The sequence below is a fragment of the Ixodes scapularis genome, unplaced genomic scaffold, assembly GCF_016920785.2.
Source record: "Ixodes scapularis isolate PalLabHiFi unplaced genomic scaffold, ASM1692078v2 PGA_scaffold13__105_contigs__length_92229423, whole genome shotgun sequence".
Taxonomy (NCBI): domain Eukaryota; kingdom Metazoa; phylum Arthropoda; class Arachnida; order Ixodida; family Ixodidae; genus Ixodes; species Ixodes scapularis.
This window is the reverse complement of record NW_024609839.1, coordinates 5,641,174-5,668,106: the sequence shown is the minus strand read 5'-3', so window position 1 is coordinate 5,668,106 and position 26,933 is coordinate 5,641,174. Positions and strand designations below refer to the sequence as shown.

The 26,933-nt window shown below is 43.0% G+C and overlaps 1 protein-coding gene across 1 annotated transcript in view; it reads left to right on the top strand.

Moving 5' to 3' along the window:
- Positions 1–26,706, top strand: part of LOC120841010 (ficolin-2) — an 80,139-nt gene extending 53,433 nt beyond the window's left edge. Inside the window, exons 4-5 of the mRNA XM_040211841.3 lie at positions 23,236–23,409; positions 26,230–26,706. Coding sequence (XP_040067775.1) covers positions 23,236–23,409; positions 26,230–26,537 — 482 coding nt within the window. The 3' untranslated portion in view covers positions 26,538–26,706. The remainder of the gene's footprint in view (positions 1–23,235; positions 23,410–26,229) is intronic.
- The last annotated feature ends 227 nt before the right edge of the window (positions 26,707–26,933 follow it).

Sequence of the window (26,933 nt, the reverse complement as noted above, 5' to 3'; positions counted from 1 at the left end):
ATGCTAGCGCTCGTGAGCAAGTGTATAATGCGCCGATAGGCAGATGTAATAATATTCGAGCTCGGGAGATGAATTAATGTTAGAGCTCGGGAGCAAGTGTATATATGGCAGACACGCAGATGTATTAATGTTAGAGCTCGGGAGCAAGTGTATATTGGGCAGACAGGCAGATGTAATAATATTCGAGCTCGGGAGATGTATTAATGTTAGAGCTCGGGAGTAAGTGTATATTAGGCAGACAGCAGATGTACCAATGTTAGAGGTCGGGAGCAAGTGTGTAATTAGCAGACATGCAGATGTATTAATGTTAGGCCTCAGGAGTAAGTTTATATTTGGCAGACAGGAAGATGTATTAATGTTAGAGCTCGGAAGTAAGTGTATATTAGGCAGACAGCATATGTACCAATGTTAGAGCTCGGGAGCAAGTGTATATTTGGCAGACAGGCTGATGTATTAATGTTGGAGCTCGGGAGCAAGTGTATATTCGGCAGACACGCAGATGTATTAATGTTAGGGCTCGGGAGTAAGTGTATATTTGGCAGACAGGAAGATCTATTAATGTTAGAGCTCGGGAGTAAGTGTATATTTGGCAGACGGGCAGGTGTATTAATGTTAGAGCTCGGGAGCAACTGTATATTCGGCAGACACGCAGATGTATTAATGTTAGACCGCGGGAGTAAGTGTATATTTGGCAGACAGGAAGATGTATTAATGTTAGAGCTCGGGAGTAAGTGTATATTTGGCAGACGGGCAGATGTATTAATGTTAGAGCTCGGGAGTAAGTGTATATTTGGCAGACGGGCAGATATATTAATGTTAGAGCTCGGGAGCAACTGTATATTCGGCAGACACGCAGATGTATTAATGTTAGAGCTCGGGGGTAAGTGTATATTTGGCAGACAGGAAGATGTATTAATGTTAGAGCTCGGTAGCAAGTGTATATTTGGCAGAATTTTAGTGCTCGTGAGCAAGTGTATATTGGGCAGATAGGCAGATGAAATTATATTCGAGCTCGGGAGATGTATTAATGTTAGAGCTCGGGAGTAAGTGTACATTTGGCAGACACGCAGATGTATTAATGTTAGAGCTCAGGAGCAAGTGTATTTTGGGAAGAATGCTAACGCTCGTGAGCAGGTGTATAATGCGCAGACAGGCAGATGTAATAATAATCGAGCTCGGGAGATCAATTAATGTTAGAGCTCGGGAGCATGTGTATATTGGGCAGAATGCTAGCGCTCGTGAGCAAGTGTATATTAGGCAGACAGGCAGATGTAATAATATTTGAGCTCGGAAGATGTATTAATGTTAGAGCTTGGGAGCAAGCGTATATTTGGCAGACACGCAGATGTATTAATGTTAGAGCTCGGGAGCAAGTGTATATTTGGCAGACAGGCGGATGTATTAAAGTTGGCGCTCGGGAGCAAGTGTATATTCGGCAGACACGCAGATGTATTATTGTTAGGGCTCGGGAGTAAGTGTATATTTGGCAAACAGGAAGATGTATTAATGTTAGAGCTCGGGAGTAAGTGTATATTTGGCAGACGGGCGGATGTATTAATGTTAGAGCTCGGGAGTAAGTGTATATTAGGCAGACAGCAGATGTACCAATGGTAGAGCTCGGGAGCAAGTGTGTAATTGGTAGACATGCAGATGTATTGATGTTAGAGCTCGGGAGCAAGTGTATATTTGGCAGAATGCTAGCCCTCGTGAGCAAGTGTATATTGGGCAGATAGGCAGATGAAATCATATTCGAGTTCGGGAGATGTATTAATGTTAGAGCTCGGGAGCAAGTGTATATTTGGCAGACACGCAGATGTATTGATGTTAGAGCTCGGGAGCAAGTGTATATTTGGCAGAATGCTAGCCCTCGTGAGCAAGTGTATATTGGGCACATAGGCAGATGAAATAATATTCGAGTTCGGTAGATGTATTAATATTAGAGCTCGGGAGTAAGTGTATATTTGGCAGACACGCAGATGTATTAATGTTAGAGCTCGGGAGCAAGTGTATTTTGGGCAGAATGCTAGCGCTCGTGAGCAAGTGCATAATGCGCAGACAGGCAGATGTAATAATATTCGAGCTCGGGATATGAATTAATGTTAGAGCTCGGGAGCAAGTGTACATTTGGCAGACATGCAGATGTATTAATGTTAGAGCTCGGGAGCAAGTGTATATTGGGCAGACAGGCAGATGTAATAATATTCGAGCTCGGGAGATGTATTAATGTTAGAGCTCGGGAGCAAGTGTATATTTGGCAGACACGCAGATGTATTAATGTTTGAGCTCGGGAGCAAGTGTATATTGGGCAGACAGGCAGATGTAATAATATTCGAGCTCGGGAGATGAAATAATGTTAGAGCTCGGGAGCAAGTGTATATTTGGCAGACACGCAGATGTATTAATGTTTGAGCTCGGGAGCAAGTGTATATTCGGCAGACACGCAGATGTATTAATGTTAGGACTCGGGAGATATATTAATGTTAGAGCTCGGGAGCAAGTGTGTATTTGGCAGACACGCAGATGTATTGATGTTAGAGCTCGGGAGCAAGTGTATATTTGGCAGAATGCTAGCCCTCGTGAGCAAGTGTATATTGGGCAGATAGGCAGATGAAATAATATTCAAGTTCGGGAGATGTATTAATGTTAGAGCTCGGGAGTAAGTGTATATTTGGCAGACACGCAGATGTATTAATGTTAGAGCTCGGGAGCAAGTGTATTTTGGGCAGAATGCTAGCGCTCGTGAGCAAGTGTATAATGCGCCGACAGGCAGATGTAATAATATTCGAGCTCGGGAGATGAATTAATGTTAGAGCTCGGGAGCAAGTGTATATTTGGCAGACATGCAGATGTATTATTGTTAGAGCTCGGGAGCAAGTGTATATTGGGCAGACAGGCAGATGTAATAATATTCGAGCTCGGGAGATGTATTAATGTTAGAGTTCGGGAGCAAGTGTATATTTGGCAGACACGCAGATGTATTAATGTTAGAGCTCGGGAGCAAGTGTATATTCGGCAGACACGCAGATGTATTAATGTTAGGGGTCGGGAGTAAGTTTATATTTGGCAGACAGGAAGATGTATTAATGTTAGAGCTCGGGAGTAAGTGTATATTAGGCAGACAGCAGATGTACCAATGTTAGAGCTCGGGAGCAAGTGTGTAATTAGCAGACATGCAGATGTATTAATGTTAGGCCTCGGGAGTAAGTGTGTATTTGGCAGACGGGCAGATGTATTAATGTTAGATCTCGCGAGCAAGTGAGTATTGGGCAGACAGGCAGATGTATTAATGTGAGATCTCGGGAGCAAGTGAATATTGGGCAGACAGGCAGTTGTAGTACTTTTAGAGCTCGGGAGCAAGTGTATATTTGACAGACGCGCAGATGTATTAATGTTAGAGCTCCGGAGCAAGTGTATATTTGACAGACACGCAGATGTATTAATGTTCGAGCTCGGGGGCAAGTGTATTTTGGGCAGAATGCAAGCACTCGTGAGCAAGTTGTATATTGGGCAGACAGGCAGGTGCAATAATACTCGAACTCGGAAGATGTATTAATGTTAGAGCTCGGGAGCAAGTGTATATTGGGCAGAATGCTAGCGCTCGTGAGCAAGTGTATATTAGGCAGACAGGCAGATGTAATAATATTCGAGCTCGGGAGATGTATTAATGTTAGAGCTCGGGAGCAAGTGGATATTTGGCAGACAGCCGGATGTATTAATGTTGGCGCTCGGGAGCAAGTGTATATTCGGCAGACACGCAGATGTATTATTGTTAGGGCTCGGGAGTAAGTGTATATTTGGCAAACAGGAAGATGTATTAATGTTAGAGCTCGGGAGTAAGTGTATATTTGGCAGACGGGCGGATGTATTAATGTTAGAGCTCGGGAGTAAGTGTATATTAGGCAGACAGCAGATGTACCAATGGTAGAGCTCGGGAGCAAGTGTGTAATTGGTAGACATGCAGATGTATTGATGTTAGAGCTCGGGAGCAAGTGTATATTTGGCAGAATGCTAGCCCTCGTGAGCAAGTGTATATTGGGCAGATAGGCAGATGAAATCATATTCGAGTTCGGGAGATGTATTAATGTTAGAGCTCGGGAGTAAGTGTATATTTGGCAGACACGCAGATGTATTAATGTTAGAGCTCGGGAGCAAGTGTATTTTGGGCAGAATGCTAGCGCTCGTGAGCAAGTGTATAATGCGCAGACAGGCAGATGTAATAATATTCGAGCTCGGGAGATGAATTAATGTTAGAGCTCGGGAGCAAGTGTACATTTGGCAGACATGCAGATGTATTAATGTTAGAGCTCGGGAGCAAGTGTATATTGGGCAGACAGGCAGATGTAATAATATTCGAGCTCGGGAGATGTATTAATGTTAGAGCTCGGGAGCAAGTGTATATTTGGCAGACACGCAGATGTATTAATGTTTGAGCTCGGGAGCAAGTGTATATTGGGCAGACAGGCAGATGTAATAATATTCGAGCTCGGGAGATGAATTAATGTTTGAGCTCGGGAGCAAGTGTATATTTGGCAGACACGCAGATGTATTAATGTTTGAGCTCGGGAGCAAGTGTATATTCGGCAGACACGCAGATGTATTAATGTTAGGAGTCGGGAGATATATTAATGTTAGAGCTCGGGAGCAAGTGTGTATTTGGCAGACACGCAGATGTATTAATGTTTGTGCTCGGGAGCAAGTGTATATTCGCAAGACACGCAGATGTATTAATGTTAGGACTGGGGAGATGTATTAATGTTAGAGCTCGGGAGCAAGTGTATATTTGGCAGACACGCAGATGTATTGATGTTAGAGCTCGGGAGCAAGTGTATATTTGGCAGAATGCTAGCCCTCGTGAGCAAGTGTATATTGGGCAGATAGGCAGATGAAATAATATTCGAGTTCGGGAGATGTATTAATGTTAGAGCTCGGGAGTAAGTGTATATTTGGCAGACACGCAGATGTATTAATGTTAGAGCTCGGGAGCAAGTGTATTTTGGGCAGAATGCTAGCGCTCGTGAGCAAGTGTATAATGCGCCGATAGGCAGATGTAATAATATTCGAGCTCGGGAGATGAATTAATGTTAGAGCTCGGGAGCAAGTGTATATATGGCAGACACGCAGATGTATTAATGTTAGAGCTCGGGAGCAAGTGTATATTGGGCAGACAGGCAGATGTAATAATATTCGAGCTCGGGAGATGTATTAATGTTAGAGCTCGGGAGTAAGTGTATATTAGGCAGACAGCAGATGTACCAATGTTAGAGGTCGGGAGCAAGTGTGTAATTAGCAGACATGCAGATGTATTAATGTTAGGCCTCAGGAGTAAGTTTATATTTGGCAGACAGGAAGATGTATTAATGTTAGAGCTCGGAAGTAAGTGTATATTAGGCAGACAGCATATGTACCAATGTTAGAGCTCGGGAGCAAGTGTATATTTGGCAGACAGGCTGATGTATTAATGTTGGAGCTCGGGAGCAAGTGTATATTCGGCAGACACGCAGATGTATTAATGTTAGGGCTCGGGAGTAAGTGTATATTTGGCGGACAGGAAGATCTATTAATGTTAGAGCTCGGGAGTAAGTGTATATTTGGCAGACGGGCAGGTGTATTAATGTTAGAGCTCGGGAGCAACTGTATATTCGGCAGACACGCAGATGTATTAATGTTAGACCGCGGGAGTAAGTGTATATTTGGCAGACAGGAAGATGTATTAATGTTAGAGCTCGGGAGTAAGTGTATATTTGGCAGACGGGCAGATGTATTAATGTTAGAGCTCGGGAGTAAGTGTATATTTGGCAGACGGGCAGATATATTAATGTTAGAGCTCGGGAGCAACTGTATATTCGGCAGACACGGAGATGTATTAATGTTAGAGCTCGGGGGTAAGTGTATATTTGGCAGACAGGAAGATGTATTAATGTTAGAGCTCGGTAGCAAGTGTATATTTGGCAGAATTTTAGTGCTCGTGAGCAAGTGTATATTGGGCAGATAGGCAGATGAAATTATATTCGAGCTCGGGAGATGTATTAATGTTAGAGCTCGGGAGTAAGTGTACATTTGGCAGACACGCAGATGTATTAATGTTAGAGCTCAGGAGCAAGTGTATTTTGGGAAGAATGCTAACGCTCGTGAGCAGGTGTATAATGCGCAGACAGGCAGATGTAATAATAATCGAGCTCGGGAGATCAATTAATGTTAGAGCTCGGGAGCATGTGTATATTGGGCAGAATGCTAGCGCTCGTGAGCAAGTGTATATTAGGCAGACAGGCAGATGTAATAATATTTGAGCTCGGAAGATGTATTAATGTTAGAGCTTGGGAGCAAGCGTATATTTGGCAGACACGCAGATGTATTAATGTTAGAGCTCGGGAGCAAGTGTATATTTGGCAGACAGGCGGATGTATTAAAGTTGGCGCTCGGGAGCAAGTGTATATTCGGCAGACACGCAGATGTATTATTGTTAGGGCTCGGGAGTAAGTGTATATTTGGCAAACAGGAAGATGTATTAATGTTAGAGCTCGGGAGTAAGTGTATATTTGGCAGACGGGCGGATGTATTAATGTTAGAGCTCGGGAGTAAGTGTATATTAGGCAGACAGCAGATGTACCAATGGTAGAGCTCGGGAGCAAGTGTGTAATTGGTAGACATGCAGATGTATTGATGTTAGAGCTCGGGAGCAAGTGTATATTTGGCAGAATGCTAGCCCTCGTGAGCAAGTGTATATTGGGCAGATAGGCAGATGAAATCATATTCGAGTTCGGGAGATGTATTAATGTTAGAGCTCGGGAGCAAGTGTATATTTGGCAGACACGCAGATGTATTGATGTTAGAGCTCGGGAGCAAGTGTATATTTGGCAGAATGCTAGCCCTCGTGAGCAAGTGTATATTGGGCACATAGGCAGATGAAATAATATTCGAGTTCGGTAGATGTATTAATATTAGAGCTCGGGAGTAAGTGTATATTTGGCAGACACGCAGATGTATTAATGTTAGAGCTCGGGAGCAAGTGTATTTTGGGCAGAATGCTAACGCTCGTGAGCAAGTGCATAATGCGCAGACAGGCAGATGTAATAATATTCGAGCTCGGGATATGAATTAATGTTAGAGCTCGGGAGCAAGTGTACATTTGGCAGACATGCAGATGTATTAATGTTAGAGCTCGGGAGCAAGTGTATATTGGGCAGACAGGCAGATGTAATAATATTCGAGCTCGGGAGATGTATTAATGTTAGAGCTCGGGAGCAAGTGTATATTTGGCAGACACGCAGATGTATTAATGTTTGAGCTCGGGAGCAAATGTATATTGGGCAGACAGGCAGATGTAATAATATTCGAGCTCGGGAGATGAAATAATGTTAGAGCTCGGGAGCAAGTGTATATTTGGCAGACACGCAGATGTATTAATGTTTGAGCTCGGGAGCAAGTGTATATTCGGCAGACACGCAGATGTATTAATGTTAGGACTCGGGAGATATATTAATGTTAGAGCTCGGGAGCAAGTGTGTATTTGGCAGACACGCAGATGTATTGATGTTAGAGCTCGGGAGCAAGTGTATATTTGGCAGAATGCTAGCCCTCGTGAGCAAGTGTATATTGGGCAGATAGGCAGATGAAATAATATTCAAGTTCGGGAGATGTATTAATGTTAGAGCTCGGGAGTAAGTGTATATTTGGCAGACACGCAGATGTATTAATGTTAGAGCTCGGGAGCAAGTGTATTTTGGGCAGAATGCTAGCGCTCGTGAGCAAGTGTATAATGCGCCGACAGGCAGATGTAATAATATTCGAGCTCGGGAGATGAATTAATGTTAGAGCTCGGGAGCAAGTGTATATTTGGCAGACATGCAGATGTATTATTGTTAGAGCTCGGGAGCAGGTGTATATTGGGCAGACAGGCAGATGTAATAATATTCGAGCTCGGGAGATGTATTAATGTTAGAGTTCGGGAGCAAGTGTATATTTGGCAGACACGCAGATGTATTAATGTTAGAGCTCGGGAGCAAGTGTATATTCGGCAGACACGCAGATGTATTAATGTTAGGGGTCGGGAGTAAGTTTATATTTGGCAGACAGGAAGATGTATTAATGTTAGAGCTCGGGAGTAAGTGTATATTAGGCAGACAGCAGATGTACCAATGTTAGAGCTCGGGAGCAAGTGTGTAATTAGCAGACATGCAGATGTATTAATGTTAGGCCTCGGGAGTAAGTTTATATTTGGCAGACAGGAAGATGTATTAATGTTAGAGCTCGGAAGTAAGTGTATATTAGGCAGACAGCAGATGTACCAATGTGAGAGCTCGGGAGCGAGTGTATATTTGGCAGACACGCAGATGTATTAATGTTGGAGCTCGGGAGCAAGTGTATATTCGGCAGACACGCAGATGTATTAATGTTAGGGCTCGGGAGTAAGTGTATATTTGGAAGACAGGAAGATCTATTAATGTTAGAGCTCGGGAGTAAGTGTATATTTGGCAGACGGGCAGGTGTATTAATGTTAGAGCTCGGGAGCAACTGTATATTCGGCAGACACGCAGATGTATTAATGTTAGACCTCGGGAGTAAGTGTATATTTGGCAGACAGGAAGAAGTATTAATGTTAGAGGTCGGGAGTAAGTGTATATTTGGCAGACGTTCAGATGTATTAATGTTAGAGCTCGGGAGTAAGTGTATATTTGGCAGACGGGCAGATATATTAATGTTAGAGCTCGGGAGCAACTGTATATTCGGCAGACACGCAGATGTATTAATGTTAGAGCTCGGGGGTAAGTGTATATTTGGCAGACAGGAAGATGTATTAATGTTAGAGCTCGGTAGCAAGTGTATATTTGGCAGAATTTTAGTGCTCGTGAGCAAGTGTATATTGGGCAGATAGGCAGATGAAATAATATTCGAGCTCGGGAGATGTATTAATGTGAGAGCTCGGGAGTAAGTGTACATTTGGCAGACACGCAGATGTATTAATGTTAGAGCTCAGGAGCAAGTGTATTTTGGGCAGAATGCTAGCGCTCGTGAGCAGGTGTATAATGCGCAGACAGGCAGATGTAATAATATTCGAGCTCGGAAGATGTATTAATGTTAGAGCTTGGGAGCAAGCGTATATTTGGCTGACACGCAGATGTATTCATGTTAGAGCTCGGGAGCAACTGTATATTCGGCAGACACACATATGTATAATGTTAGGGCTCGGGAGTAAGTTTATATTTGGCAGACTGGAAGATGTATTAATGTTAGAGCTCGGGAGTAAGCGTATATTTGGCAGACGGGCAGATGTATTAATGTTAGAGCTCGACAGCAATTGTATATTGAACAGACACGCTGATGTATTAATGATAGAGCTCGCGAGTAAGTGTATATTTGGCAGACAGGAAGATGTATTAATGTTAGAGCTCGGGAGAAATGTATATTTGGCAGACGGGCAGATGTATTAATGTTAGAGCTCGGGAACAAGCGATTATTGGGCAGACGGGCATATGTATTATTGTTAGAGCTAAGGAGGAAGCGTATACTGGGCAGGCGGGCAGATGTGGTAATGTTAGAGCTCGGGAGTAAGTCTATATTGGGCAGACGGACAGATGTATAGATGTTAAAGCTCGGGAGCATATGTATACTGGGAGACGGGCAGATGCATTAATATTAGAGCTCGGGATCAAGTGAATATTAGGCAGTCAGGCAGATTCATTAATGTTAGAGCAAGGGAGCAGGCGTATATTGGGCAGACGGCAGATATATTAATGTTGGAGCTCGGGAGCAAGTGAATATTGGGAAGGCGGGAAGGTGTATTAATGTTAGAACTCGGGGGCAAGTGTATATTATGCAGACGGGAAGGTGAAATAATGTTAGAGCTTGGGAGCAAGTGTATATTGGGCAGACTGGCAGATGTAATAATGTTAGATGTCGGGAGCAAGTGTATATTGCGCAGGCGGGCAAATGTGTTAATGTTAGAACTCGGGCGTAAGTATATATTGGACAGACGGGCAGGTCTATTAATGTTAGAGCTCGGGAGCAAGTGTATATTCGGCAGACACGCCGATGTATTAATGTTAGAGCTCTGGAGTAAGTGTGTATTTGGCAGACGGGCAGATGTATTAATGTTAGATCTCGGGAGCAAGTGAATATTGGGCAGACGCAGTTGTAATACTTTTAGAGCTCGGGAGCAAGTGTATATTTGACAGACGCGCATATGTATTAATGTTAGAGCTCGGGAGCAAGTGTATATTTGACAGACACGCAGATGTATTAATGTTCGAGCTCGGGGGCAAGTGTATTTTGGGCAGAATGCAAGCGCTCGTGAGCAAGTTTTATATTGGGCAGACAGGCAGATGCAATAATACTCGAACTCGGAAGATGTATTAATGTTAGAGCTCGGGAGCAAGTGTGTATTGGGCAGAATGCTAATGCTCGTGAGCAAGTGCATATTAGGCAGACAGGCAGATGTATTAATGTTAGAGCTCTGGAGTAAGTGTATAGTTGGCAGACACGCAAATGTATTAATGTTAGAGCTCGGGAGCAAGTGTATTTTGGGCAGAATGCTGGCGCTCGTGAGCAAGTGTATAATGCGCAGACAGGCAGATGAAATAATATTCGAGTTCGGGAGATGTATTAATGTTAGAGCTCGGGAGTAAGTGTATGTTTGGCAGACACGCAGATGTATTGATGTTAGAGCTCGGGAGCAAGTGTATATTTGGCAGAATGCTAGCGCTCGTGAGCAAGTGTATATTGGGCAGATAGGCAGATGAAATAATATTCGAGTTCGGGAGATGTATTAATGTTAGAGTTCGGGAGTAAGTGTATATTTGGCAGACACGCAAATGTATTAATGTTAGAGCTCGGGAACAAGTGTATTTTGGGCAGAATGCTAGCGCTCGTGAGCAAGTGTATAATGCGCAGACAGGCAGATGTAATAATATTCGAGCTCGGGAGATGTATTAATGTTAGAGCTCGGGAGCAAGTGTATATTTGGCAGACACGCAGATGTATTAATGTTAGAGCTCGGGAGCAAGTGTATATTGGGCAGACAGGCAGATGTAATAATATTCGAGCTCGGGAGATGAATTAATGTTAGAGCTCGGGAGCAAGTGTATATTTGGCAGACACGCAGATGTATTAATGTTAGAGCTCGGGAGCAAGTTTATTTTGGGCAGAATGCTAGCGCTCGTGAGCAAGTGTATAATGCGCAGACAGGCAGATGAAATAATATTCGAGTTCGGGAGATGTATTAATGTTAGGACTCGGGAGATGTATTAATGTTAGAGCTCGGGAGTAAGTGTATGTTTGGCAGACACGCAGATGTATTGATGTTAGAGCTCGGGAGCAAGTGTATATTTGGCAGAATGCTAGCGCTCGTGAGCAAGTGTATATTGGGCAGATAGGCAGATGAAATAATATTCGAGTTCGGGAGATGTATTAATGTTAGAGCTCAGGAGTAAGTGTATATTTGGCAGACACGCAAATGTATTAATGTTAGAGCTCGGGAGCAAGTGTATTTTGGGCAGAATGCTAGCGCTCGTGAGCAAGTGTATAATGCACAGACAGGCAGATGTAATAATATTCGAGCTCGGGAGATGAATTAATGTTAGAGCTCGGGAGCAAGTGTATATTTGGCAGACACGCAGATGTATTAATGTTTGAGCTTGGGAGCAAGTGTATATTCGGCAGACACGCAGATGTATTAATGTTAGGACTCGGGAGTACGTGTATATTTGGCATACAGGAAGATGTATTAATGTTAGAGTTTGGGAGTAAGTGTATATTTGGCAGACACGCAGATGTATTAATGTTAGAACTCGGGAGCAAGTGTATTTTGGGCAGAATGCTAGCGCTCGTGAGCAAGTGTATAATGCGCAGACAGGCAGATGTAATAATATGCGAGCTCGGGAGATGAATTAATGCTAGAGCTCGGGAGCAAGTGTATGTTTGGCAGACACGCAGATGTATTAATGTTTGAGCTCGGGAGCAAGTGTATATTGGGCAGACAGGCAGATGTAATAATATTCGAGCTCGGGAGATGTATTAATGTTAGAGCTCGGGAGCAAGTGTATATTTGGCAGACACGCAGATGTATTAATGTTAGAACTCGGGAGCATGTGTATATTGGGCAGACAGGCAGATGTAATAATATTCGAGCTCGGGAGATGTATTAATGTTAGAGCTCGGGAGCAAGTGTATATTTGGCAGACACGCAGATGTATTAATGTTTGAGCTCGGGAGCAAGTGTATACTGGGCAGAGAGGCAGATGTAATAATATTCGAGCTCGGGAGATGAATTAATGTTAGAGCTCGGGAGCAAGTGTATATTTGGCAGACACGCAGATGTATTAATGTTTGAGCTCGGGAGATGTATTAATGTTAGAGCTCGGGAGCAAGTGTATATTTGGCAGACACGCAGATGTATTAATGTTAGGACTCGGGAGATATATTAATGTTAGAGCTCGGAAGCAAGTGTATATTTGGCAGACACGCAGATGTATTAATGTTAGGACTCGGGAGATGTATTAATGTTAGAGCTCGGGAGCAAGTGTATATTTGGCAGACACGCAGATGTATTAATGTTTGAGCTCGGGAGCAAGTGTATACTGGGCAGACAGGCAGATGTAATAATATTCGAGCTCGGGAGATGAATTAATGTTAGAGCTCGGGAGCAAGTGTATATTGGGCAGACACGCAGATGTATTAATGTTTGAGCTCGGGAGATGTATTAATGTTAGAGCTCGGGAGCAAGTGTATATTCGGCAGACACGCAGATGTATTAATGTTAGGACTCTGGAGATATATTAATGTTAGAGCTCGGAAGCAAGTGTATATTTGGCAGACACGCAGATGTATTAATGTTAGGACTCGGGAGATGTATTAATGTTAGAGCTCGGGAGCAAGTGTATATTTGGCAGACACGCAGATGTATTGATGTTAGAGCTCGGGAGCAAGTGTATATTTGGCAGAATGCTAGCCCTCGTGAGCAAGTGTATATTGGGCAGATAGGCAGATGAAATAATATTCGAGTTCGGGAGATGTATTAATGTTAGAGCTCGGGAGTAAGTGTATATTTGGCAGACACGCAGATGTATTAATGTTAGAGCTCGGAAGCAAGTGTATTTTGGGCAGAATGCTAGCGCTCGTGAGCAAGTGTATAATGCTCCGACAGGCAGATGTAATAATATTCGAGCTCGGGAGATGAATTAATGTTAGAGCTCGGGAGCAAGTGTACATTTGGCAGACATGCAGATGTATTATTGTTAGAGCTCGGGAGCAAGTGTATATTGGGCAGACAGGCAGATGTAATAATATTCGAGCTCGGGAGATGTATTAATGTTAGAGCTAGGGAGCAAGTGTATATTTGGCAGACACGCAGATGTATTAATGTTAGAGCTCGGGAGCAAGTGTATATTTGGCAGAATGCTAGCCCTCGTGAGCAAGTGTATATTGGGCAGATAGGCAGATGAAATCATATTCGAGTTCGGGAGATGTATTAATGTTAGAGCTCGGGAGCAAGTGTACATTTGGCAGACATGCAGATGTATTAATGTTAGAGCTCGGGAGCAAGTGTATATTGGGCAGACAGGCAGATGTAATAATATTCGAGCTCGGGAGATGTATTAATGTTAGAGCTTGGGAGCAAGTGTATATTTGGCAGACACGCAGATGTATTAATGTTAGAGCTCGGGAGCAAGTGTATATTTGGCAGAATGCTAGCCCTCTTGAGCAAGTGTATATTGGGCAGACAGGCAGATGTAATAATATTCGAGCTCGGGAGATGTATTAATGTTAGAGCTCGGGAGTAAGTGTATATTTGGCAGACACGCAGATTTATTAATGTTAGAGCTCGGGAGCAAGCGTATATTGGGCAGACACGCAGTTGTATTAATGTTAGAGCTCGGGAGTAAGTGTATATTTGGCAGACGGGCAGATGTATTAATGTTAGAGCTCGGGAGTAAGTGTATATTTGGCAGACACGCAGATGTATTAATGCTAGAGCTCGGGAGTAAGTGTATATTTGGCAGACAGGAAGATGTATTAATGTTAGAGCTCGGGAGTAAGTGTATATTTGGCAGAGAGGAAGATGTATTAATGTTTGACCTCGGGAGCAAGTGTATATTTGGCAGACAGGAAGATGTATTAATGTTAGAGCTCGGGAGTAAGTGTATATTTGGCAGACGGGCAGATGTATTAATGTTAGAGCTCGGGAGTAAGTGTATATTTGGCAGACACGCAGATGTATTAATGTTAGAGCTCGGGAGTAAGTGTATATTTGGCAGACAGGAAGATGTATTAATGTTAGAGCTCGGGAGTAAGTGTATATTTGGCAGACGGGAAGACGTATTAATGTTAGAGCTCGGGAGCAACTGTATATTTGGCAGACACGGAGATGTATTAATGTTAGAGCTCGGGAGTAAGCGTATATTTGGCAGACACGCAGAAGTATTAATGTTAGAGCTCGGGAGCAAGTGTATATTGGACAGAGACGCAGTTGTATTAATGTTAGAGCTCGGGAGTAAGTGTATATTTGGCAGACGGGCAGATGTATTAATGTTAGAGCTCGGGAGTAAGTGTATATTCGGCAGACACGCACATGTATTAATGTTAGAGCTCGAGAATAAGTGTATATCTGGCAGACAGGCAGATGCACCAATGTTAGAGCTCGGGATCAAGTGTATAATTGGCAGACACTCAGATGTATTAATGTTACAGCTCGGGAGCAAGTGTATATTGGGTAGAATGCTAGCGCTCGTGAGCAAGTGTATATTGGGAAGGCAGGCAGATGTGATAATATTCGAGCTCGGGAGATGTATTAATGTTACAGCTCGGGAGTAAGTGTATATTTGCCAGACAGGCAGATGCATTAATGTTGGAGCTCTGGAGAAAGTGTATATGTGGCAGACGGGCAGATGTATGAATGTTAGAGCTCGGGAGCAACTGTATATTCGGCAGACACGCGGATGTATGAATGTTAGAGCTCGGGAATAAGTGCATATCTGGCAGACAGGAAGATGTATTAATGTTAGAGCTCGGGAGCAACTGTATATTCGGCAGATACGCAGATGCATTAATGTTAGAGCTCGGGAGTAAGTGAATATTGGGCAGACGGTCAGATGTATTAATGTTAGAGCTGCGTAGCAAGTGTATATTGGGCAGACGGGCAAATGTAATAATGCTAGAGCTCGGGAGCAAGTGTATACTGGGCAGACGAGCAGATGTGTTAATTTTAGACCTCGGGAGTAAGACTATATTGGGCAGACGGGCAGATGTATATATGTTAGGGCTTGGGAGCATATGTATACTGGGCCGATGGGCAGATGTATTAATGTTAGAGCTCGGGATCAAGTGAATATTGGGCAGTCAGGCAGATGTATTAATGTTAGGGCTTGGGAGCAGGTGTATATTGGGCAGATGGCAGATGTATTAATGTTGGAGCTCGGGAGCAAGCGTATATTGGGAAGACGGGTAGATGTATTGACGTCAGAGCTCAGGAGCAAGTGTGTATTGGGCAGACGGGCATATGTATATTTGTTAGAGCTCAGGAGCAAGTGTCTATTGGGAAGACGGGGAGATGTATTGACGTTAGAGCTCGGGCCCAAGTGTATATTGGGCAGACGGGCAGATGTATTAATGTTAGAGCTCGGGAGCAAGTGTATATTGCGCAGACGGGCAGATGTATTAATGTTAGAGCTCGGAAGTAAGTGTATATTAAGTATGCGGGAAGATGTATTAATGTTATAGCTTGGGAGCAAGTGTAAATTGGGCTGACGGGCAGATATCATAATCTTAGAGCTCGGGAGCGAGTGTATAACGGCAGACGGGCAGATATATTATTGTTAGAGCTCGGGAGCAAGTGTATATTGGGCTGAAGGGCATATGTATTAACGTTAGAGTTTGGGAGCAGGTGTATATTCGGCAGACGGGCAGATGTATTAATGTAAGAGCTTAGAAGCATTCTTTCTCTTTGAGGTCTTCACCTCCGGGTCACCTAGCCGTTCATTGCAATAGGTATGGCTGTTCACCTCGGTTAGGTGAGATTAGAATTTTGGCTAAATCTTCACAAAAATGGCTAGGAAAATTCATGATGCGTTTTTCATCTGACAACACGGCCCCGATCTATGCGTAAGTTCAGAGTCAGTTGCGTTATCCAGTGAAGAGTTCGAGTTAGTTCGGAGTTTGGGCATGTTTATTTCACACTTTATTTCTGCTTTCGTAGGAGCGAACCTATAGCTACAAGTGCGTACATGCAGCCTAAAGACGGTGCCCACACACCATGAGGCCGCATGTGAGGGAGGTACGCACAGAGCGTTAGGAATCGAGCTGTAGTTTTAGCTTTGCTCATACCTGAGGTGGAATTATGTATAGTTCTATACTTTTCTACTCTTTATTTTTCTTTTTCATTTGTTTTTCGCAAATATATTTTCTTTACAAACTCTTCGGATGGCACATGACCGTAAAGATTTTCTTCCCGTTGGATTATTCTTCTCTTTATTTCTTTGTCTTCATATGTTGATGTGTTTTAAGAAGACGAAAATGACAGTAAGTCGGGAGCCAGCGCTGTGTCTGTGTCCCTTCTTCTATTTGTCCTTGTGTTCGTTTGCGCTGTTTTATTTACATGTTTAGAATTCACCAAAAATTAGCCCACTTCCAAACATTACTGCAGTTCCTTGCTGTTACATCGGACCCTTTTATGTGTTCCTTTACTCTTCCACATCCAGATATTTTCTATGTTAATGCCATCGCGGTTTCTACGCGCAAAGCAAGGCAATATGGGTACGCTGCTAAGAAAGGCAATTACACCCCTGAGGTAATTAACTTTTTCAGACTGATGTCTCCGTCTTCTGGACATGCCAAGTGCGTATCCAAGATTCTCCGCTCCTAATATACACTCGCTCTCGAGCTCTAACAATAATGCATCTACCCGTCTGCCCAATATTCACTTGCTCTCGAGCTCTAACATTAATACATGTGTCCATCTGCCCAATACATCTGCCTGTCTTCCCAATATACACTTGCTCCCGAGGTCTAACATTAATACATCTGCCCGTCTGCTGAATATACACTTGCTCCCAAGTTCTAACATTAATACATCTGCCCGTCTGCACAATATTCACTTGCTCCCGAGCTCTAACATTAATGCATCTGCATTTACCCTCCTGTGGTAATAAACAATTTGGATTGATGTCTCCGTCATCTGGACATGCCTAGCGCGTATCCAAGATTTTCAGCTCGGAACACTGGAGGCAAGTCAGGCTTTTGCATGACTGCATAAAAGTGTTGTTTTATAACACGTGCACTAACGAACACAGCGCCAGGAGAAAACTTCATGCGTGTCGATTTGAGTCTTCACTTATTACCGAGTTCTTATAGCTGCATCTATGTTCGACGTTCCCTAAGAAACACACAGACCCGCCTAGTGCAGGGAACAGTGTTGTGTTTTAGGTGATGCAGCTGCATTTGATTCTGTCACAAACTTATTAAAGAAGGGTCCAAAGTACGCTATAAAACCCCTTGTGAAGTCCAAGGAAATGTTCTCCCGTGTGAGACGGTTGTCTGAGAAGAGTGTTGGTGAGAAAAATGTCAAGTGTATCCTGGACTGTGTAGAAATTTTAAGTAGGGACACCAGGAAGTCTGTGCATCAATTTCATTTCGGTCCTATTTTTTTTTTCAAGGACTCTGGGTTAAAACTGGTGGTTTCTGATAAGGAAGGAAAATTTGTAGTTCTGCCAGAACATATATATAAGTAAAAAATTTCAAACCTGTTTCAGAAATTTCAAACCTGTTTCAGATATCGTTTTGGGCAAGGTGAAGACGCGTGCTGTGCAACTTTGTAAACAGCTTGGTTTACAAAGGGTTCGAAAGTATGTCCAGGCGGCTCGAGGTCTCAATCTGGAGGTTTTCCTGTCTGTGAAGACCCATAAGAACACTATGCCGTTCAGGGCGATCGTTACGCAGAGAGAGTCTTTGCAGTTGCATGCCTCGATGTATCTCCAGCATCAACTATCGTCTTTGAAGCTAACTGATCCTTTTTTAATTCGGAACTCTAAAGAATAGGTAGATTATATAAGCAATGACAACCCCGGAACTTGTATTTTGGTTTCGATCTAGGTGGAAGGCCTTTTCTACTTTATTCTCCATGGGGGCCTCATTCACGTGGTCCAACTTTGCATAGTTTTAAACGGTTCTGTTGGCTTCCAGAATTCGACTTGTATTTCAGTGGAAAGTTTTTGGATCTTCTCCGCTTTTACTTAAATTCAACAATCATTGCTCTCTAGGGCAACACGTTTCTGCAAACATCCGGATTCTGGACTGGGTTTAGTGTTGCTCCGATATTAAGTGATATCATCCTAGCAGGTATTGATTGTGCTATTGCAGAAATGTTAGATGATCGCTTTCTTTAAGTCTTCAGGTATGTTGAGGATTACCTGGTTGTGTTAAAACCTAAGCAGGGCTCAAGATGTGCTGACTTGGTCTCAGAGTTATTAGATACCTTTCGGGAGTGCTCTGCAGGTCTGCGGTTTACGAATGAGGTTCCAACTAAAAAAGCTTTGCAATTTTCGGACCCAAATATTTGTCTTGAACCAAGTCACTTGTGCTGGGCTTATCAGCCTAAAACAGAAAAGTCCCTCCTTAGCTGTGAATCCACGCACTCAAAAGTTGTAAAAACGAGGCATTTCAAAATCATGTTTAAGAGCGTCTTTATCGAAATCCTGTGTTCACCGAAGTTTCAACAACTTTATGGTTGAAGTCAATAGGTTAACAAGAGCGGGTTTCCCGATACTTGTCATAGTGGGGGTAGCGGGGTCACTTTAAAAATTATTCAGGAATCCCCTTAGCATACTTGACAGCGTTAGACAAAAACCTGCTTCTCGACCGGGGGTAATACCATATTTGCGCAGCTTCTCGCACAGGATAAAAAAGTGGCTGTTAAATACGAAGTCCCTATAGTCTTTCCAGCACTTTCCAAGTTATCTCGTTTGTGTGCTTACATTGAGAAAGCAAGACTTCAACGTGTAGGGTGTGGGTAAACCAATGCATCAAATATGCAGCTTGTGCTGTGGGGGTCGTTTATAAAATACCCTTTTCCTGTGGTAAGGTGTATATTGGGCAGACGAGCAAATGTATTAATGTTAGAACTTGGGGGCATTCTCTGTCTTTGAGGTCTTCACCTTCGGGTCACCTAGCCGTTTATTGCGACAGGTGTGGCTGTTCACCTCGGTTAGGTGACATTGAAATTTTGGCTAAACATTCACAAAAAAAGGGCTAGGAAAATTCATAAAGCGTTTCACATACGACAACACGGTCCCGATCTATGCTAAAGTTCAGAGTCAGTTACATGATCCTGTGAAGAGTTCGGGTTTGTTCGGAGTTTAAGCAGGTTTATTTCATACTTTCTTTCTGCTTTCGTGGGAGCGATCCTATAGCTGCAACCGCGTATACATGCAGCCTAAAAACGGTGCCAACAGACATGAGGCCGCATGCGAGACAGGTACGTACAAAGGATTAGGGTTCGGGCTGTAGTTTTGGCTTTGCTGAGACCTGAGTTGAAGCGATGTATAGTTATATATTTCTCTACTATTTCCTTTCCTTTTTCATTTGTTTTTTGTAATTATACTTTTTGTTAGAAATTCTTCGGATGGCACATGACAGTGAAGATCTCCTAGATGTTTGATTCTCCTACTTTTTTTCTTTGTCTTGTTATTCTAATCTGTTTTAAGAAAACAAAAAAGACGGTAAGCCGTGAGTCAGCGCTGTGGTTTGTGTCCCTTCTTCTACTTGTCCTTGCGTTCGTTTGCGCTGTTCTATTTCTATGTTTACGATGCACCACCAACTAGCCCACCTCTAAACATTACCACAGGCTGCATTTTACAGTTTTCTGAAAAACCACATAACTGCGACGGGTTTTTGAGTTTCGGTTTGCAATAGGAGCGTTCCTGGGCACCAACGGCACCGCGCCCCATGGCGAAATAGTGCAAGCTGCCTCTGCAGCCTTGCGCGAGGACAGCGAAGCTAGATGTTGGTTGCACTATTTCTCCACGGGGTGCGGTGCCGTCGGTACCGAGAGGCTCTCCGATTGCAAACCAAATCTTAAAAACCAGTCGAAGTTCTGCTGTTTCTCAAAAATCTGTAAAGTGGTGGTCGGTGACCGCTTCAAAGTATCTTGCATAGAGCTACGGTCTCAATTTTCCAATAGCACAGAAATTGAAATTTAGAACCTTTGTAAACAACGTTTTTGTAATATTTAATAACGGCATCCGTAAAATATGTTTTTAACGCGAAATCCTTATTTGTTTTATTGAGCGAAAAAGCATCGTATAAACCAATAAAATGCAATTGAGCGGCCCGCGTTGCTCAATGCGCGACCTTACTTGTCCCATTACCTAGGCGTCGTCCTTTCAGTCATTCTAGAAGTCGTCCTATACCTCTAGGACGGCCTCACTTGTCACAATACTTGAAGAAAAAACGGCGTCGGGGGCGTTGTTGCTGTGCCCGAACGATGATCATAAAATATGTCATCAAGTAACAGCAGCGTGATGCCAAGTGAATAGTTTCTAAAAACATAATATCCAAATAATATTAAAATAGATTTCGAGTTTAATAATCCAGATAGCGAAATGTTAAACTGGGGTTTTCGGTAGGAATAGAGCTCTAAAAATTGCGAAACTTGATGTGTATAGAAAGTAACATAGAAGCATTCAATCTCAAAAATAATTTACCAGTTTAACCCGCCTAAAGGGGCATGGCTCTCAAAAACACATCCTTAAGCGCCTGAGAATTTTATTGAACTCTCTAATTACGTTGTTCGACACATTTCGCAGTAGGAGTGAAACCGACATTAACATCTGTACCAAGGCGTTGACTCCAAAACAAAAGTTAGGTTCGGTACAGACGATACTAAACCGAAGACAAACGGACGACAAGGGGGCAAACACGCACGTCTCAGTCTTTATGAGTGAAGCAAAGTGATGAGTTTAAAAAAAAAGAGGCTGCATTTCCACGTGGTGAATGATGTTTATCGGGGCGAAGCTCTGGTGGTGCTGATGATACTGACTTTATTGTTCATGGGTAGTGCTGATGGTGCTGATTTTCTTTTATTGCTCACAGGTAGTGCTGAGTTCCGGGTTGCGTTTCGACTTCATTATTACTGCTTTATGGTCGGTGAAATGCAGAGCCAGTGGTTCTTCTAGCGGATCAGCTTGGATCCGCTAAAAACCGTGGGAACGCATCTCCACCGCTTAAGTCAATGGTCTATACAGGAAGAGAATGCGTGGTACCGATCGTGGTTATATACGCATTTGAGCATTTGACTGCAGCGCCCTCTCGGCTATAAACGTTGAGTCAATGCATGCAAAGTTTAACTCGATTATATAGGCATTTGACCGCCGCACCCTCTCCTGTATAGATGCTGAGCGGGTACTTGCAACGTTGGAGTGTAGCGTTGTGGTTAAGACGTCTGCCTCGTAAGCAAGCGGTCCTTAGTTCAAACCCCCGTGCGGGCGTCCGTTTTTTTTAGGGGCGAAGCTCCTTAGGGTCTAGCCTTGTCCGTCCGTCCGTCCGTCCGGCCGGCCGGCGCTCACGCTCACATAAAAAGAAAAAATGTTTGCGCAGTCGACAGGATTCGTACCTGTGCGGGAGACCCAATGGATTTCCAGTTCATCGCCTTAACCACCCGGCCACGACTGCGGGACGAGTAGGGGGCTCTGAGATGTGGTAGTAGCTCAAGAGCTGGGGTTTTTGTAATGAATGAAACGTTGAGTGTAGCCGCTCAACGTCTATACAGGAGAGGGCGCTGCGGTCAAATGCGTATATAATTGCGTTAAACTTTGCATGCATTGGCTCAACGTTTATAGACGAGAGGACGCTGCGGTCAAATGCTCAAATCCGTATATAACCACGATCCGTACCACACGTTCTCTTTCTGACATGGACCGTTGACTTACGCGGTGGAGATGCGTTTCCACGGCTCCTAGCGGTTACAAGCTGATCCGATAGAAGAACCACAGCTGGCTCTGCATTTCACCGACCATAAAGCATTAATAACGAAGTCGAAACGCAACCCGGAACTCAGCACTACCTATGAGCAATAAAAAATATCAGCACCATCAGCACTACCTATGATCAATCAAATCAGTATCACCAGCACCACCAGAGCTTCGGCCCAATCAGCATCATTCACCCCGTAGAGATGCGGTGATTTTTTTTTTTTTTTAATGGGCCGATTTCGAGGCAGTGCAATCGATGTGAGCACGGACGCCGGGCTAGACCGTAAAGAGCTTCGCCCATAAAAAGTGCGTTTGTCCCTTTGGCGTCCGTTCGTCTCCGGTTTAGAATCATGTGTAACCTTAACGAGCTCGCCTGCTTTCTAAATATGGTTTCTGTTTTGCTTGTGACTTAAAAACAAAAACAAAAAAAAAACTGTATCATGGCGTCAATATTACGCTGACCATATTTGTTTTTTTGTTTTTTTGAGAAAGCTGTGACCTGCCTGCGTACTACTCCAGCTTCCCCGTAGAAGCGGAAATAATCCGTGTCGCTCAGTACAGCCAGCGCACCACGAGACAGGCCCAGTAGCAACTGGTACACCATCACGTATCTCCGACCCTCAATTTATCCGCCATTTCATAAACGGGTGGCCCCACACATAGACAGTTGGAGTCGCGGGTGTCACGTGACACCTTGGCTTCAGGTCATGCGGCAACGTCACGTCGCGTGGTAATGTTTCCCGCAAACTTTAGTGGGTCTACATGTACCGTGCGCCACGTCACAGCCTTCAGTGACGTTAAATCTCCTTAGAAAGCACCAGTAGTATTAATATTAATTTTTGGTCCCCGCGTAAAACAAAAGCAATCAGTAAAGATACTTTCGGGTGACGTAGCCTATCTGTGTTTATTTGCTCTGCGATTAGCTCTGATACTCTTCATTGAAAACAAGCTCTCAAGAATAATTTTATTTTGCCAGCGTTTCAGCTTGCTCATGTCTCCAAACAATTTCAATAATGTAATGCATCACCCACTGCTACCGATGCGTAAGAATATATAGTATAGCAAAATAAAAACTGAATCGCTGCTTTTATAGGTATTTATTGTTTTGAATTTACTATCGTTAACTTGCTTTGATCCATGCATTTAGTCAGCGCCATGCTCATTCCTGCAGCTTATGTTAGGAGTAAGGCCCCATGTCAAAGAGGGTTTATGAGTCAGTCTTAAATTCAGAGATGGTGTTTGTGTTTTATTTTTAAAAGCATCTTATACCTTCCCGTTAAAGGACTTGAAAATCTTCATGCACTTACGAGTTTTCCGAACAACCAACAAGCTCTCAGAATTGAACTGAAAACAAAAGGAGCAAAGGAAACTACAGTATTGCTCTATCACAAATTTCTCGTCGGCTCCAAAGAGGAGCATTACAAGCTGACCATCGACGAGTACGAGGGTCCTGAACGTAAGTATCAGGTTTGCCGTCTAGCCTCTTTCAACATATCATGCGAAGAATGCGTAATGGCGCGTGTTATTGAGCGCTTTGTCCGCTGTGAGCAGGACTTCTCCGGCTCTGCCGACAGAAAACCAAAAACTGGAAACGAGTCCAAACTGACTGCTTTTGAAAGGCTGTAAATTTTGCAGTGCTTTTCGTCTCTCTAAATGGGCTGATTTTGTGTTTTAAGATGGCACTTAGCTATTCTCTAACTAATACTTTGTTTAAATTTACTAATTTAAAATTTAAAATCTCAAACATAATTACGAGCCTAGCTATCGCAAACATTAATAATTGTTCTGAATGTACCCTTTGAAAAAACTAGTACGTAATCAAGACCTTCTGTGTGACATGCAGTTTCGCATGAACGATTTGGCCGATGTTCCGTGAAACACGGCGGCTTATCCTACCTTTTATGAAATGTTAAAAAAAACACATGAGAAAGATGCAGACAAAACTACAAAAGTTCTGAGAGCCGCAGAAAAAAAGGGGTAGTAATTTAGTTACAGTAATTGAACTACTGTAATCTCTTTCTTTGTAATTTTAGTTGTGATTAAGTACTTTCGGCTGGAAGAAATTGTAATTTTTATTTAATTATTTTCTAGCTCCAGTCATTGCAAAATTTCAGGCACACTTACAATTACTTTTCGAAGCCTTTGCGGTGCTGACGGAACCCCTCTGAAAGCCTCAGTGCCCGCACCAGCGGCCTAGCGCTCGGTGACACACGCGCAGTTCCACGTTTCTTTCCTGTTGAGTTTACTTCGTATAGTATTTGCGTCAGCATTTTGGAGACTGACTTCGCACCTGTGAATATTGTCACCAATGTTTCGGGAGCCTCGATTCGGTTCTTATATATTTCTGAACCATCATAATTCTAACTCAATGTAAATAATTTACCATAACATGAGACGTGTGGTTGTCTGAATCTGTTCCTACTAGGACGTGTGGATAATATTAACATTATTAAAACACTCAGCGATCACTAATTGTCGGATTTCTTTTTGCCTGGCTAACAAAAGTGTGTTAGCCCAATTTTAATTTCCGATCTGGCGTTTTGAAAATAAAAACTAATTTATTATTATTTAATGAAAATATCAGAGTGTAGGACTTCATTACCCCAGACTGTTGTAGTAATTGCTCGTCGCCAAACATGTAGTAATAAAAGAAGGCAATCACCCGAGAAATAAATACAGCAGTGCCTGCGTGGGCCTGTGGAAAAGACGAGGGGTCTCACATGCCGAAGTGGTGACCGGCGGGGCCGGGGGTGCGGGAGCCCTGGAAGGAAGGAGGCGTCCGACGCGGGTGTTGGTTGATGGCGTACTCTGTTTATTCAACGGTAAACAACATGGGGGTCAAGCGCCACGGGGACGCGACCCTGACAACACGGGCGCAATGATGGACAGTGGCGCCATCTAGGTAGTCTATGAAGAAAGTACAAAAAAAATTAAGTACAACACCTGTCAAGTTCTATCGTTAATTTAACGAAATTCACAAAAGGAAAGTAGAATACATGACTTTTATAGAGCGATGCCTAAGCCTCCTCATACATTGGGGCAAGCACTGAAGAAATTCATTGCATTCTTAACAACTCGCTTAAAGTTATATGGCCCAAGTCGAGTCGCTGTCGGAGATAAGTTATTGTAAATTAATTGTATTACTTTCTGAAAGTATTTTGTAATCATAAAAATGTACTTTCTCCTAGTAGTAATTGTAATTAAACTAATTTTGAAGCAAAGTAATTGTAATTGTAATTCAATTACATTTTGGAAGTAATTTACCAATGTATAGGCACACCTTTTTGTCAAAAAGCAGTTCAGCTGTATGTACGTTGTGTAGTACAAGACTGCCAAGACAATAAGATTTTTTTTATTTTTTATATTGCAGAACTTTTTTTATCATGGGGACAGAGAAGGAAAAGGGAAAGGAGGATGCGACACGAGAGCCGCATTTAGGCCACCCCTTTGCTATAATGTTAACTTTTGACTGTTGTTTCTTACCAGATTTTGTTTAACATTTCGTTCAACTACAGACATCCGCAGTGGCTGGTAGAATTGAAGCCCCAGCCCGATTCCTGACATAATATTGACACTATAAGTGGGTTTTTGAACCAGTCAGACTAAACGCATTTTCGGAATACCCGGGTTTTAGTCTTCCAAACTTGCTATTTATTATCTCTCCTGAAAAAGCAGCAAATGAAGGCTGTGCACAATCAACATTAAAATTTTTCCGCTTTCTCCAGCAGTGTGATGTCATGCGCTGTAGAACTTGGAAGCCTAGCAGACAGTTTAAAACAACACTGTACCTTAAGCATTTTTTTTGTTTGCCGGCGTGAGCTTGCTTAGAATTCATTCCACACCACCAAACAAGAACCAACTGTGCTGCCCCATATAACAATCAATAACTGGATGGAAGAATGATAAAAGGATAACAGCCGTACCTTTGTAACGAGCCGTAGCTTGCTCCACCTAGTGTCATGTTTTCAGTGTTGCCGGTGTTACCGTGGTTCCTTTCAGACCAAAATTTAAAATGCAATAACTCCACAAAAAAGTATTGTGACTTGTAATTTAGGTTACTAGTTCGGTTGTGTTAATTAATGTGTGTGACCAATTTTGATGGAAATAGGTTTGGAAGAGACGAAAAGCCTTTTGTGTCCACTGACGCAGTGAAATATTCCCAGATGTTTGCTTATAACAGAACACATTATTTTATATTTGCGGCTTGTTAGTATATTATAGTGCAAGTGCCGTGAACACCCTTGCCTGGATCACACTGTTTTTTTTTCATGCACAGGTCACAACGCGTTATCCTACCACAACGGAGAGAAGTTCACCACCAAGAAGAGCATGATTGAAGCACCTGACCGAGACGAGTGCTCCGGAGGAACTCTAAGTGGTGGCTGGTGGTTCAAGAGATGTAACAAGGCAAATCTAAACGGACGTAATTTCAAGCACCCTTCGTCAATAAGGGGCCTCGGTATTACCTGGCACATAAACGGCAAAGACGACTCCTACAATTACATCTACGAAAGTGTGGAAATGAAGATCAGGAACAATGACTTTGGTTTCTGCACGGGCGCTTTTAAATACAAACAAAACTAATTTCTAATTTCTGTTGGGTGCGAAAAAAAAAAAAGCACTGAATCGCGCGGAAGTTGCGTTTTACAATATGCTCCGTGAATTTTTAGCTTTTTGACCTTTCTCTGCAAATTTTGGAAATAAAATACCACTTCTAGAGAGCACGATTCGCTTACCGTGGCTCTCCCGGCTATACTGCTAATGTCTAACTCCAAAGCGGCGGTCCCATTGCTTATACATCTTACAAAAGACACGCTGCAAACACTGTCTGAGGCCTTCCTTGTATATGAGGTTCCTGTCACACTGGTCATATAAAAACCGTTCTTGAATTGTTAAAAGTATGCATAGGCACGAAGCAAATAAGCTTCAAACATGATTTAGGCGTCTCCGCAGATAATTTTGACATCACGTCTGCAGCCC